The 13,029-nt window shown below is 35.5% G+C and overlaps 1 protein-coding gene across 1 annotated transcript; it reads left to right on the top strand.

Moving 5' to 3' along the window:
* The first annotated feature begins 1,000 nt into the window (after window positions 1-1,000).
* ywhaqb (tyrosine 3-monooxygenase/tryptophan 5-monooxygenase activation protein, theta polypeptide b) lies at window positions 1,001-11,226 on the top strand. Its single transcript, XM_044143770.1, has 6 exons — window positions 1,001-1,117; window positions 1,518-1,901; window positions 8,055-8,178; window positions 8,297-8,460; window positions 8,543-8,638; window positions 10,334-11,226. The coding sequence occupies exons 2-6, from the start codon at window positions 1,608-1,610 to the stop codon at window positions 10,403-10,405; spliced, it is 750 nt and encodes a 249-aa protein (XP_043999705.1). The 5' UTR covers window positions 1,001-1,117; window positions 1,518-1,607; the 3' UTR covers window positions 10,406-11,226.
* The last annotated feature ends 1,803 nt before the right edge of the window (window positions 11,227-13,029 follow it).

The following is a 13,029-nucleotide window of genomic DNA, read 5'->3' as shown; positions in this document are numbered from 1 at the left end:
TTAATATGGAGGAGGCGTTGACGTGTCGTTTTTTCTCTGATATCCATTTCTTGCAGCGTGGTTGAGCAGGGAAGAGTAGAGACTCACCATGGCATGACGTCTCCATACGTCGCTCTGATTGGAGGAAACCCCGCGGTCCTCGTTCTCTGCAGAATTGAGGTTCATAGACATTTGAAAAATAGACGCCGCAGTAAAGGACGCCGCATGATCGTCAGTATGGAGCCATATTCAGTACATTAGAAAGAACATTGCTTGGAAAGTTGATCTATTACAGTAATGCAATTCACTACTTAAACATTTTCTATACATTGATTTTATACATGTTGATATTTTCAAGCCTGTATTTCAAATAATTATGATTTTTGTGCTCACAGCTAATAAAATACGTGCAAAATTAGGATATTACATTAGAGCAATAAAAAACTTGTAGTTATAAAGGTTGATTTCAAAAAGTAATTTTGATCTAATAAGCAATGCCCATCAGAACTCATAGTCTAATCGCTGATATTTTTATTATTATATTTTATTTTATTTACCTTGACAAATTACCAACTGTAACTGAATTTAGTTAAGTGTTTAAATGTTATTAAAGGTCATTTAAATTCACTCTAAACACACGGTTTTATGTTTGAAGTCTTATTATTTGCATCTTTTCAATTTGTCTCAGTCCCTCACCTTCATAGATGGGCCTAATGGTATAGAGGACAATTTGCTTCATAAAGCCCAATCTTTACTGGGAAATAACATGTCCTGAACTTAATCAGCATACTTCGCTTGTTCCTACAATAAGAGTAATCAGGTGGCACATAATTCCTACGGGGCAACGAAGCCAAAGCACTGTCTGGTCTTCAATATCTATGCTCAGCTCATGATTCCGCCTACAAACCAAGACCCGCCTACTTCCCCCGCGCTAAAGCACGATTGGCTCAAATCAACAACTGGTTCTGTCGATCAAACCAAACCCCGCTTTCTAATTGGAGGATTAGATTCCAGATGAGCCTCCTTCTTTTTTAGCACAATCACTTCGGGGGTTTTTTTTCGGCTACTACGGTTTTGTGCTTGTTTGACCAATCCCTCAGCTCGGATCAGTTCGGGGAGCGAATTTGGAGTCGATTCGGTGAGAAACAACGCGTTTTATATGTTTTATTCACATTTATTAGCTTACCGTAGAGTTAATAAAGTGTTGGTCTGTTCAGAGATTTAATTAACGAGCAGCTGACATGAAATTGAAAAAGGAAAGGAGTGGCTGATGGAGCTAACGTTAGCCGCCGCAGACAGATTTAGCTGCTGCTTATAGATCTGATAGTGTCAGCTAGCACATCGCTTTATATACAGATTAATAGTTTAATATTTTATTGTGGTGATTATGATTAAACTGAAGCTAAATCAAATGGATTTGTTTATTTATCATTGATTTTTGCCCTTTACATAATATATATGCGTTTTAATTTTACATAACATCATTCTTTTAGAAAAAAAAAAGATCACTCTTTAAGATGATTAAATTTCATTTACAGCTTGTGTAGAACAATTCCTCGTCCACCCCCACTGACTGTCAGCGACACCGGGATTTCTTCATCTTAGAGAAACCCCCTGAACACACAATAATGGACAGGACGGATCTGATCCAGAAGGCCAAGCTGGCGGAGCAGGCTGAGCGCTATGACGACATGGCAGACTGCATGAGGGAGGTGACGGAGATGGGAGGGGAGCTGTCAAACGAAGAAAGGAACCTGCTCTCTGTCGCTTACAAAAACGTGGTCGGGGCGCGGCGGTCCGCCTGGAGGGTGATGTCCAGCATCGGCCTGAAGACCGATGGCAGCGAGAAGAAGCAGCAGATGGTGAAGGAGTACCGGGAAAAGGTGGAGAAGGAGCTGGAAGACATTTGCAACAATGTTTTGGTGAGTGCTGCTTACCCGAAAACCCACCTGTCTTGAAAGTCCTTTATATAGGGTCTTGCTAGATTTCAAAAGGACATTTATATTAGTCATTTAGTAAGGGGAATAAAATCTGTATTTTCTTTAAACACACAGATATGTCTAAAACCTTTATATTTTACAGTTTCTGCTAATGGAAGCCTAACATTAAAGCTACAGTATAACTTTAAATAAATATATATGTTGTTGTTGTTGTTTTTTTTGCATATTTATAGAAACTGTCACTATGTCTTGACAGTCTGGTATGTGACAGATGATCTGTGAAAAAATCGAGCTCCTCTGCCTTCTCCCAGTGCTCCTAAGTGCTCACTAGAAACAAACCTGTCAGAGCTAGGAGGCGGGTCTTAGTGCTGTTAATCAACCTCATGTGCACTTCCTCATTTCTTCCTGAAAGGAGAGCCTGCTGTGAATGCTAGGATAGTTAGCATGGCCACCAATGAAAGCGGATAAGATTTTCATTAAACATAGAGAAATGCTCAAAACTTCAAACAGTATATTGAACAGCTAGTACATTAAAGTTGATTGACAGCGCTAAGACCCTCCTCCTGGCTGTGATTGGTTGTTTTTGATTGGGAGTGGTGCATTTCTCCAGATGGCAATAACAGTGCAGGAAGGAGGTGGAGGAAATAAATCTTTTCACAGATTATCTGTCTCAAACTATCACAAAATGGTGACAGTTTTAATAAATATGTTAAAATAAATAAACGAATAAATGTTACATTCTGCAGCTTTAAGTATCTCAGAAATTTTAAATAATACTAATGGAAAAAGAAATGTGATTCTCCATATTATTTTCTGGGCAATAACAGAGTTTCTTCAGTCAGAGGCTTCTTCAGATTCACTGTAATACTGACTGCTACAGGAGATCCTTCTTGAATACAGTTATCAGCATCACCATTTAAAAAAAAAAAAAAATAGGATAAAATGACTTTCACCACCCAATTTCCCTTTGAGATTAATAAACCATTTTTGAATTTGAATTGAATGATATTGTTTGCACCAGCATGGAGAAGATAGCAGACATCTGGAGCTTATATAAATCTAGATTTATAGAGTATTCAAAACTTTTAGAAATTGTATTTTGGGTTTTTATAAGACTAAATCAGCATACATAGGCTTGAAACACAAAATATATATGTATATCAGAGTTTAACGTTCTTTGAATTTTTTAAATAACCTATTGATTATATTAAAATCAACTGAGATCAGCTTGTACTCTATACAGTTTATTATAGATACCCCTGGGTACATGATTGAATAAAATGGTAAAGAGGAGAAGAATATACTTTTATAAATGTAAATCTTTACTGAACAAATGCTGAACCTAATCAGTACACTAAGCGTGTGAGAGCTGTAAGAGTCATCAGATATGTAATATTATACGTATTTAAAACAGAGGTTCATCAGATGAAGATGAATCAGAAAAGGCTGGTTTATCTACTTCCCTTATTCTTACAGTAAAATATGACTCTTCTTTGTATCATAGGATGTAAAATTATTGGCTGAAATTTGACTAATTGCTAAAAACTCCCAAAGTTTTCAGTTTAAAGAGGCAGTAACCAAAACTAATCCACTTTTTTTTTAGTTTATTAAAAACCATTTAGAGATTCAAATTCAAAAAATACTTTTATTTATCCCAAAGTAAAATTAAATCAATTCTCCAATCTTAATCAGCTGCTCTCTGTTATAAACCACCGTGTTGCTATAGTTACGCATAATAAAAAAAAATAGCAGTTTTTCCCCCAGAAAGTTTTGAAAAAGAAACAAATCTGAATGAAAGTTCAACGTTCTGACACTCGGTTCTAGAAAAGCATTTGCTTTAAAACATAATCTTGTAATTTCTTTATTTTTGTTGGGTTAAACATACAACCTATATCAATTAACCTGTAGCTCATTTCTTGTGTCCTTCTGAAAACCATAAACAATTACCATCCTAGTAATGAAGTCCTGTTTTTAAAGTTAAATAGTATTGAGTTTGTTTCCTGTGACCTTTCCCCTGTTGTATAAATAAAGTGTGTGAATCCGGACAGGATAAGGAAGCACTACAGAGTCCCCCCCCCCCCCTCTCCCGTTCCTGCCTGTTGGGAATCTGGATTTAGAACAATGAACCTTTTTTTTTTTTGGGTGTGAACTGACAATAGGTTGTGGTACTGAATCAGCAAGGTGTGTCTGTATAGACTGAGAGTGCATTGAGCACACACACACACACACACACACACACACACACACACACAGGAAGTGTAAGACACTCAGGGCCCCATCTAGCAGACAGAAGCCTCTTGTGGTTGCCCCATTGCAAGAATTCACATCTCGAAATGAGTCGGTGCAGTTTCATACGTCGCACCAACGCAACGCCCTCCTGAAACCTCATTTAGCTGTAAAGGATCACCAGATGATGCGTTTAAAAAGCCCAGACTTTATATTATTCCTGCTGTCAGAGTTGGGTTACTCTAGTAAGTAACTTTTTAGGGGAAAAATAAAAACAAAAAAACTTTTAGGAGTATTTTTACTACGCTGTACTTTTTAATTTCATTTGAGTGATTTTATTATGAAGTTTTTGTTACATTTCATAAATTAATATTTTTTAAAGAATTTTTTATTCTTATTTGTTACTGATATGATTTATCATTTTGGTCCTTAAAATGCCAAAATTTCCACTTAATGTTATATTTTGGTTAATCTGATTAGGTTATTTTTAAATAGGAAATTATTGGTAATTTGATCAGTTACTCAGTGCTTGATTAGATATTTTACCAAATACTTTTATATTCTTCCTTTGAGTGGCTATTGGCTACATTTTACTTGATTAAAATTTCTGGATTTTCTTCCCTCTGAATAAAAAATAAACATGTTTTAACCAGAAACATTCACCAGACAGACAGACACACACCTGCAATTTTGGTTAAATTTTTCTAAGTTTTCCGTTGAAAACTGATTTGGAAACATTGTTTTACTTGCATGCTTGATCCTTAAAATACCAAGAGTTTATATTTTGGTCTGTCTGATAATATAATTTTTAAATATGAAATGATTGATCATTTGGTCAGTTACTCAGCACATGAGTAGACTTTTTACCAAATACTTTTTTTTACCTTGAGTAATTTCTTGGATGGCTACTTTTTACTTTTACCGGAGTAAAAATATGTTGCAGTAGTGCTGCTCTGGAGAACAAGTTTTGAGTTCGTACTTTACCCACCTCTGGCTGTTGAGTCTCAGTCTGAGTAAATCTGTGTGGAAACGTTTCTGTATGATGAGGATAATCTGGATTTTGGGAAAACCCAGAAAAGCTGTTTGGTCCAGCAACACCTGAGAATGTTGTCTTAGCTGCCTGTGACTCAGCTCGTCCTGTGTGTGTGCGTGTGCGTGTGCGTGTGCGTGTGTGTGTGTGTGTGTGTGTGTGTGTGTGTGTGTGTGTGCGCGCGCGTGAGTGTGTTGAGAAGAAGAGGGTGTGTCGGTTCTCAGAGGCTTTTCACCCTCAGTTGGAGAAACTGCTGGTTCTCCCCGTCTGTGTTGATTTTCTGCAGCCAGATGTTGCAGAGGTGCTTTGGTCTCTAGCAGGGTTATGATCATTTTGTTTTTCATTACAATGTAGTTTTATTGATTTCTTTTGTAACTAATTCAGTTAGATTTAGTTTTCAGTGTGTTTGCTGGTTTTTATGTATTTGTTTAGTATTGTTTAGTTTTTATTAGTTATAGCAGTACTTTTAGGATTTTTTTGGTTCATTTTTAGGTGGATAATTCAAAAATGTCACAGTATTTTGATTATACGTGTCGATTTAATAATACTGTTTTCGAAAACCAACCAACTGACTGATATTTTCTCCCAACTTTCTCTCTGTTTTCTTTACTTTTATAAACTCACAATATAGTTCCAGTTAGTAAACAAAAATGTTTTCTCTGTTTCGGTTTTCATTAGTTTTAGGTAATTATAACTTGATCTCTAATTATGGAATTATCTGCATCAGCTTCAAATTTAATTTCTATAAAAAGTTTTGATGAATAAATCAGTGATGTTATAAAGCGTAAACATTCAAACCTAGTCATTGTGAAGTCACCTGGATCCAGAAGAAATGCGCAACATAATGCAGCCTATTGATTATTACAGTTGTATTTTCTAACTGATTTATTCAGTATTTTGATATATTTGGAGAATGAAAAAATAAAGGCGAGTGTCAGTAATTCTGTTTTTATGTAAAGATCTCCTGTTTAAAATCCTTAATTCAGTTAAAGATGCTTACAAAAATTAAGATTTATGATTGTGTGATAAATCAGGGTTTCCACTCATCCTTAAAAAGTCTTAAGTTCATCAAAATTTAAATGCATGGCCTTTATATTCATTTCTTGGCAGCACTATTTAGTTTTGTACTTTCAAAAGCAAGCAACTGGCAATTATGTTCACACTTAAATGCTGTCTTGCATTTTTCTGGAAAGACTTTAACCTGTTAGAACTATGTTATAAAAAAACCCAGCATGTTGCGTTTCTATTTTTGTATTATTTGACCCTAACCTTTCTAAAATTGAACCATGGCATCCAGTAAAGGGACCAAACGTTCAGGGTGGAACCGTGTAGAGATGTAGATAGTTTGGAAAACAACACAGTGGCCAATTCACAGAGTTTGAGGGGAATTTGGATTATTGTGAAACCTGGAGATTCCCTACACTTGACTGATCGTGACAGCTAAACTGTCAGAAACACTCTGACTGGGATTTGAACCAAAGACCTTCCTGATGTGAAGCGACAGCGTCAAACTGCTCCACAATGCAGCCTCGCTTTCTTCACATGTACAGCTGCATACCAAACATACCAGGACATTAGCATGAGTTATATGTCTGGTGTTGCATGTCATGCTCATGCCAGCTGTCCTAATAACTAATGCACTGTTAAGTTGGTGTTGAAAAAGGTTTTAGTAACTGCATAGTTCAACTGAAATGTTCTTGTCTTATATAAATTCTACTTAAAGTAATTGCATCCCTTTGTTCCCATAAATGCTTGAAAATCATTTTTTAAATAATTTCACATTTCTAAAACTAAATAAAATGATGAAATTTACTCCGTGTTGTCATATTTTGTATCTCGACTGATTTTTCTCTTTTGTTGAAGTTATTTAACTTCTGTGTTGGATACAGTTTCACTGATCAGCTGATCCTGCATGTTCAAGGAAGCGCTTGCATAAATGATGTCATTTCAGGAAGTGATTTAGTCCTCATGTGATTTTGTACCAAAACAGCATGTTTTACTATTTAAAGCCTTTAGATTTACATTAGCTGCTGTCGAGGCGTCTCTTAAAGCTGCGGTACGGTTTTTGTTTTTGCAGATTCAGCATTTTTTCTGTAGTACCCAATCATGGGATTTTCCTGTCAAGTTTAGAGTTCGAGTTTCACAATTCAACAGTTTCACAAACCAAATTGACATGAATTTGATTTGACAGATTAGACACACACACACAAAAACATGTAACATGATGCAAATTTTAATTTTAAAAACACAGTTGGGTTCAACGGTATGTTAAACTAAATAAATAAAAAATGAACCAAAACCTGGTCTTGTTGCTGAAAATGCAAATGAAGCCATTTGCAAAGATGATCAACATTTAGGACATTTTATTCAGTTTTTTTTTTTTTTTTTTCAAACCTGCAAGACCATTTTTTATGTTTTGCATCTATAATTATTTACTTATTGCTTGTTTTGTTGAAATGTTGTGTGTTTAATTTATTGTTGAGCCGGTAAGAATTGAATAAAATATTCCCACAAATACTTTCAATTTGACAGTTTTCTAAAACTTGCTCTGGATTCCTACGCAGTCTGAAATATTATTGAATTTTATCATTTTGTAGGTTTAAATTAGTAAAACATTTTTTATTTTTCTTGCCTTTTTTCCCTCCTTTTGTCTTCTAAAGGATATAAAGCATATAAGTCTGATCAAGCCAGTGGTTTAATCTTTACTGCAAAGCTTTGTGTTTGATCTTCCACATCATAACTTCATTTTTGTCATCTATTTTGGTAATGATGTGCAAAAACATCATGATTAAGTGATGCTAATCTAGAGCTTTTGTATAATTTTATTAAAATTAGTTTGCTCCCAGCATTACAGCTAAATCTTTCTATCTTTCTTGCAGAAACTGCTGGATAATTATTTAATCACCAACTCCAAAAACCCAGAGAGCAAAGTCTTCTACCTAAAGATGAAGGGAGATTACTACAGATACCTGGCAGAAGTTGCCTCTGGAGACAACAAATCAAGTAAGACCACAACATTTCTTTAATTTCAATAATCCCTTTTATTTTAATCTGCTGCTAAAAAAGTTATTTACCAAGTGACATAACAGGTAACGTTTTTAATCGTTTTGATTTGTTTTAGAAACTATTGAAAACTCACAGCAAGCGTACCAGTCTGCGTTTGACATCAGCAAGACTGAGATGGAGCCCACACACCCCATCCGCCTGGGACTGGCCCTCAACTTCTCAGTCTTCTTCTACGAGATCCTGAACTCCCCAGATAAGGCCTGCGAGCTGGCCAAGAAGGTCGGCACGCTTCCCGAACGCCGCCTCCGTCTCTCCGCTACGTCAGATGGAAACTCTTGAACGTGCGTCTTTTCTTTTCCAGGCGTTTGATGACGCTATTGCAGAGCTGGACCAGCTTCATGAAGAGTCCTACAAGGACAGCACCCTCATTATGCAGCTGCTCAGAGACAACCTGACAGTAAGCTCTGCTTTCAAAGCAACTGCTCTGCTGCCGTTTAATCACAATGAGGTGTCTAGAACGGCCAAAAAATACTGAAATTTAGAGATTAATCCACGAAATTTCTAGAAAAAACAAGAAAAATTCTGAGTTTGAAAAGTTGAAAATTTGCTTGTGGAAACTTAGTAATTTTGAGATTAATCTCAAAAACATTTCTGGAAAAATCATGGAAATTTCTGAGTTTGGAAAGTTGAACTTTTGCTGGTAGAAACAAAAACATTTTGAGATTAGTTTTAAAAAATATTCTAGAAAAAATGCAGAAATTTCTCAGTTTGAAAAGTTTAAAATTTGCTAGTTGAAACTTAGAAATTTTGAGATCGATTGTAAAGAATTTTTAGAAAAAGACAAGAAAGTTTCTGAGTTTGAAAAATAGAAAATTTTCTTGTGGAAAATTAGTAATTTTGAGATTAATCTAAAAAAAAAAATAAATAAATTGTAGAAATCACAGAAATTTCAGTGTTTTTGAAAAGCCAAATTCAACTATGCACAGTGACCCTAATATGCCGACACAAGTGTTTTAAACGGGGGCATCTCTGTAAAAATGGAAAATAATATTTTAGAGAGCCAAGTTCCAAGTGTTCATTTGGATACATCTCAAGATAAACCTACGGAAGAGGATTATTCCACAGAAAAAATAAATAAATAAAAATGTCTGACTTTTTTTTTCTGATTGTGAAAACTTCACACTGCACCAGAAGTGACTTGTGTTATGAGCCTTCCCAAACTTTGGGACATTGATTTCTAAAAATAATAAGAATTACTCAACTCAAGAAATAGATGTGCATTATATCCTGGATATGTCTGTGTGTGCTAGATTTTTTTTCCTTCCACTAAACCTTCCATCAATAGGATTGGATACAGAAATATATATAACAATTACCTTTTTGTGTCCATCATTATAAAAATGAATAAAGATAAGTGAATCTAAATTAGGAGTTTTACCTTTTGAACTGACATTAACTTTTCAATGATATTCCAATTTATTTTGAGTTATTTGGTACTTATTGGTTAAATAAGTAACATACAGCAGTATCTGCTTTGTATTAAAGTCATGTGAGGTTTTCCTTCCGGTTTCACTTCCATCTTTTTATTTCCTCGTGCTTTAATTCACTGTTATCTGCTAGTCGTCACTGGCTGGAAAACTGTTCACTGGAAAACCTTTGGTGGGGTTTCTATAGCAACACACTGCAAAACCACCAAATCTTACAAACTATTTTTGGTCTAGTTTCTACTGGACTTATATTTTCTCTAGATACTAAAACAAAACTTGACTTGTTTCAACAAAACTAACTTTTGTTACTAACATATAACTTTTTAGCAAAATATACGAGCTTGTTTTAAGTCAATATTTCCTTAATATTGATTTTTTTAAAGTAATAGATCCACTGGCAGATTGGAATTTGTACCTTTACATCAATATTAAGAAACTATTAGCTGAAAACAAGCTCTGAAGAAGCTGAAAAGTTACTTGTAAGCTAGTTTTCCTATTTCAAATAAGTAAATGTTCTCAACTAGACCTAATATACCTGGTAAGATTTTGTGTTTTTGCAGTTCAACAACCCCTGAAATCCTGAAGACACAAGATTGCATTTGAAAATTAAAAAATGAAGCTCTTTCTGTTCTCCTGTTTAGTTAAGATATTTTGTGTCTCCACAGCTATGGACATCGGATAACGCTCCTGAGGAGGGCAACGCTGGAGAAGGAGAAGCCGGCGAGACGGAGAACTAGAGCATGCATGCCCCAACTGTTGGGAAAACGACAGAAGTGATTTTAAAAAAAAATTTTACGAATAAATCAACTTTCCTCATTATATGCTCCATAACACTCCACTGCTACATTCCATTGCTGAAAAATGATCTTAAACAACCAAAATAAAGTCTTTCTACAGATCAGATTTGGAGACTTCCTTCCATTCCTGTAGTTTTTCTCTCGGCCTTCCCATCTTGTGCAGGTTCAGCTGTAGAAAAGTAAATAGGAATCTGATTTATGAGACCCCGATCCCTGGAAAGTTGAAAACCTGATCATCTCATTGCATCGTTTTGCAGTTTTTCTACCAGATCACGTGGTACTGTTACTTTTGCTCTGGGTTTAATTTGAACTAAAAGTAATTTTTTTATTCTTCAGGGAAAAGCCGGTGCACTTTCACTTGCTGGCTGAAGATGTTTGAACACAGCCGAGTACTGCCCAGTGGTTTGAACGTTCACTCCCTGCCAGTTCTGATCCCAGTGATGCATTCACTGACGTCTGTTTAGGGTGAACTTACTGATGCCAATTAGTTTGTCAGTGGAGAGAAGCCATTCCTGCTCCTGCACTTCTCTTGAAATATTACACTGGAATGGGAACAAATTTATTTTTAGCCACTCTACAGAAGGGAAATTTGTTGGTCTGTTTGGTGATGTACCATGTTTTGTTTTGGTTTTTTTCTGTTGAGATTTGGACCACTTTTTTGTTTTCTAATGAATTCAGTTGGTAGTCCTTAAACGCCTCGTGGAACTGTTGAATCCTGATGCATCCACTATGTTAACATGAATAAAACATTTTATAAGCCACGTCAATGTTCATTCTTCATTTATACTTTTGGATTTAGGATTTGTCTTTTATTTAAAAGCACAAAACATCAGAGCTTTATTTGTTTTAATTTATTCTTTTTCATAATTTATTGCAGCGTTAAAGGACTTTTAAGATGGAAGTCGTTTTGTTTTTATGTCCTAAATAAACTGCACAGTATGACAGAATACTAGGGCTACGCTAACATTTAAGAAATAAAATTACAAAAATAGTCATATTGCAACTTTAACTCTTTATATAAATATATATTTTATTCAATATTTATATGCTCCCACAATGCAGATGACACACAGCTCTACATTCCGATGTCACCAGGTGACTCAGAACCCATCCAATCACTGAACAGATAAATGTGTGGATGTGCCAAAACTTCCTCCAGCGGAACAGAAACAAAACTGAAGTTATTATTTTTGGACCTAAAGAGGAACGATCTAGAGCTATAGATCTAGAGTCAGTGCACAGCTTCAGTTATTACAACTATAAACCAGCGATCAGACCGAAAGCTGGGAGTAGTGATGGACTCTGACCTGAACCTTCAGAGCCACATAAAGACAGTCACAAAGACGGCCTTCTATCACCTGAAGAACATTTCCAGGATTAAAGGACTAATGTCTCAGCTAGATCTAGAGAAACTCACCCATGTGTTAATCTTCAGTCGTATTGATTATTGCAAAAGCGTCTTCACAGGTCTGTCCAACAAATCAATCAAACAGCTGCAGCTAATCCAGAATGCTGCTGCTGGAGTTCTCACTAAAACCAGGAAGATAGAGCACATAACACCAGTTTTAAAGTCCCTACACTGGCTCCCTGTAGCTCAAAGAATAAACTTTAAAATACTGTTGTTAGTTTATAAATCATTGAATGGTTGAGCACCACAATACTTTATAAATCTGCTGTTGTTGTATCAACCTTCCAGACCTCTCAGGTCTTCCGGTTCTGGTTCTGCTCTGCATCCCCAGAACCAGAACCAAACGAAGAGAAGCAGCATTTAGAATCTATGCACCACAAATCTGGAACAAACTTCCAGAAAACTGTAAAACAGCTGAAACACTGACTTTCTTTAAACCTCAACTAAAAACCCACTTGTTTAGAGTTGGATTTGAAATGTAATCAATTGCAAATTTATTGACAGAACCTGACTTAATGTTGTGTTTTGATTATTGATTCTATGTTGCATTGTGTTTCTGTGTTGGATTTGATGTAAAGCACTTTGAAATGCCTTGCTGCTGAAATGTGCTATACAAATAAAATTGTATTTGATTTTGATTTGATGTATATATATGAAGCTTTTGTAGACTTTTGTTCATTGCGTTTTTTGGTCGAATATTCCCATTTGGTTTTATATGCTGTGCGGCTGAAGATATTTCTGCTCTTTCTTTGTTTTTTGGACGGTTGTCATGATGTGTCACCATAGCAACAAGGAGTTGGAAAAATATGCTTCATGGCTGCAGAGCTGAAGCACAGAGTAGAAATAAGGGAGGAAATTCAAACCATTTCTTCCATTAATTATAATGGGAATGGATCAAATCCCTGACACAGGTGTCTCTGTGCAGCTTTCTAACCATCCAGTCAGACTGATATTTAAGAGGCGGTTGAAGGAGCCAATATTCCTGTATTTTGTAAAAAAGAAAAATATCTGAACTTGCTTTAGTGGCTGTTGATGTTTCAATATTAGAAGGTATCCAAAAGCCGTTATCCACGAGTGTCTGAATGTTTTTATATTATTTTGGTTTTAGAACTATTTAAAGACAATTTGAGTTCATGTCAGGTGTATCTCCATAAAT

This window comes from Gambusia affinis, linkage group LG16, assembly GCF_019740435.1.
Source record: "Gambusia affinis linkage group LG16, SWU_Gaff_1.0, whole genome shotgun sequence".
Taxonomy (NCBI): domain Eukaryota; kingdom Metazoa; phylum Chordata; class Actinopteri; order Cyprinodontiformes; family Poeciliidae; genus Gambusia; species Gambusia affinis.
This window is presented reverse-complemented; position numbering and strand designations above follow the sequence as displayed.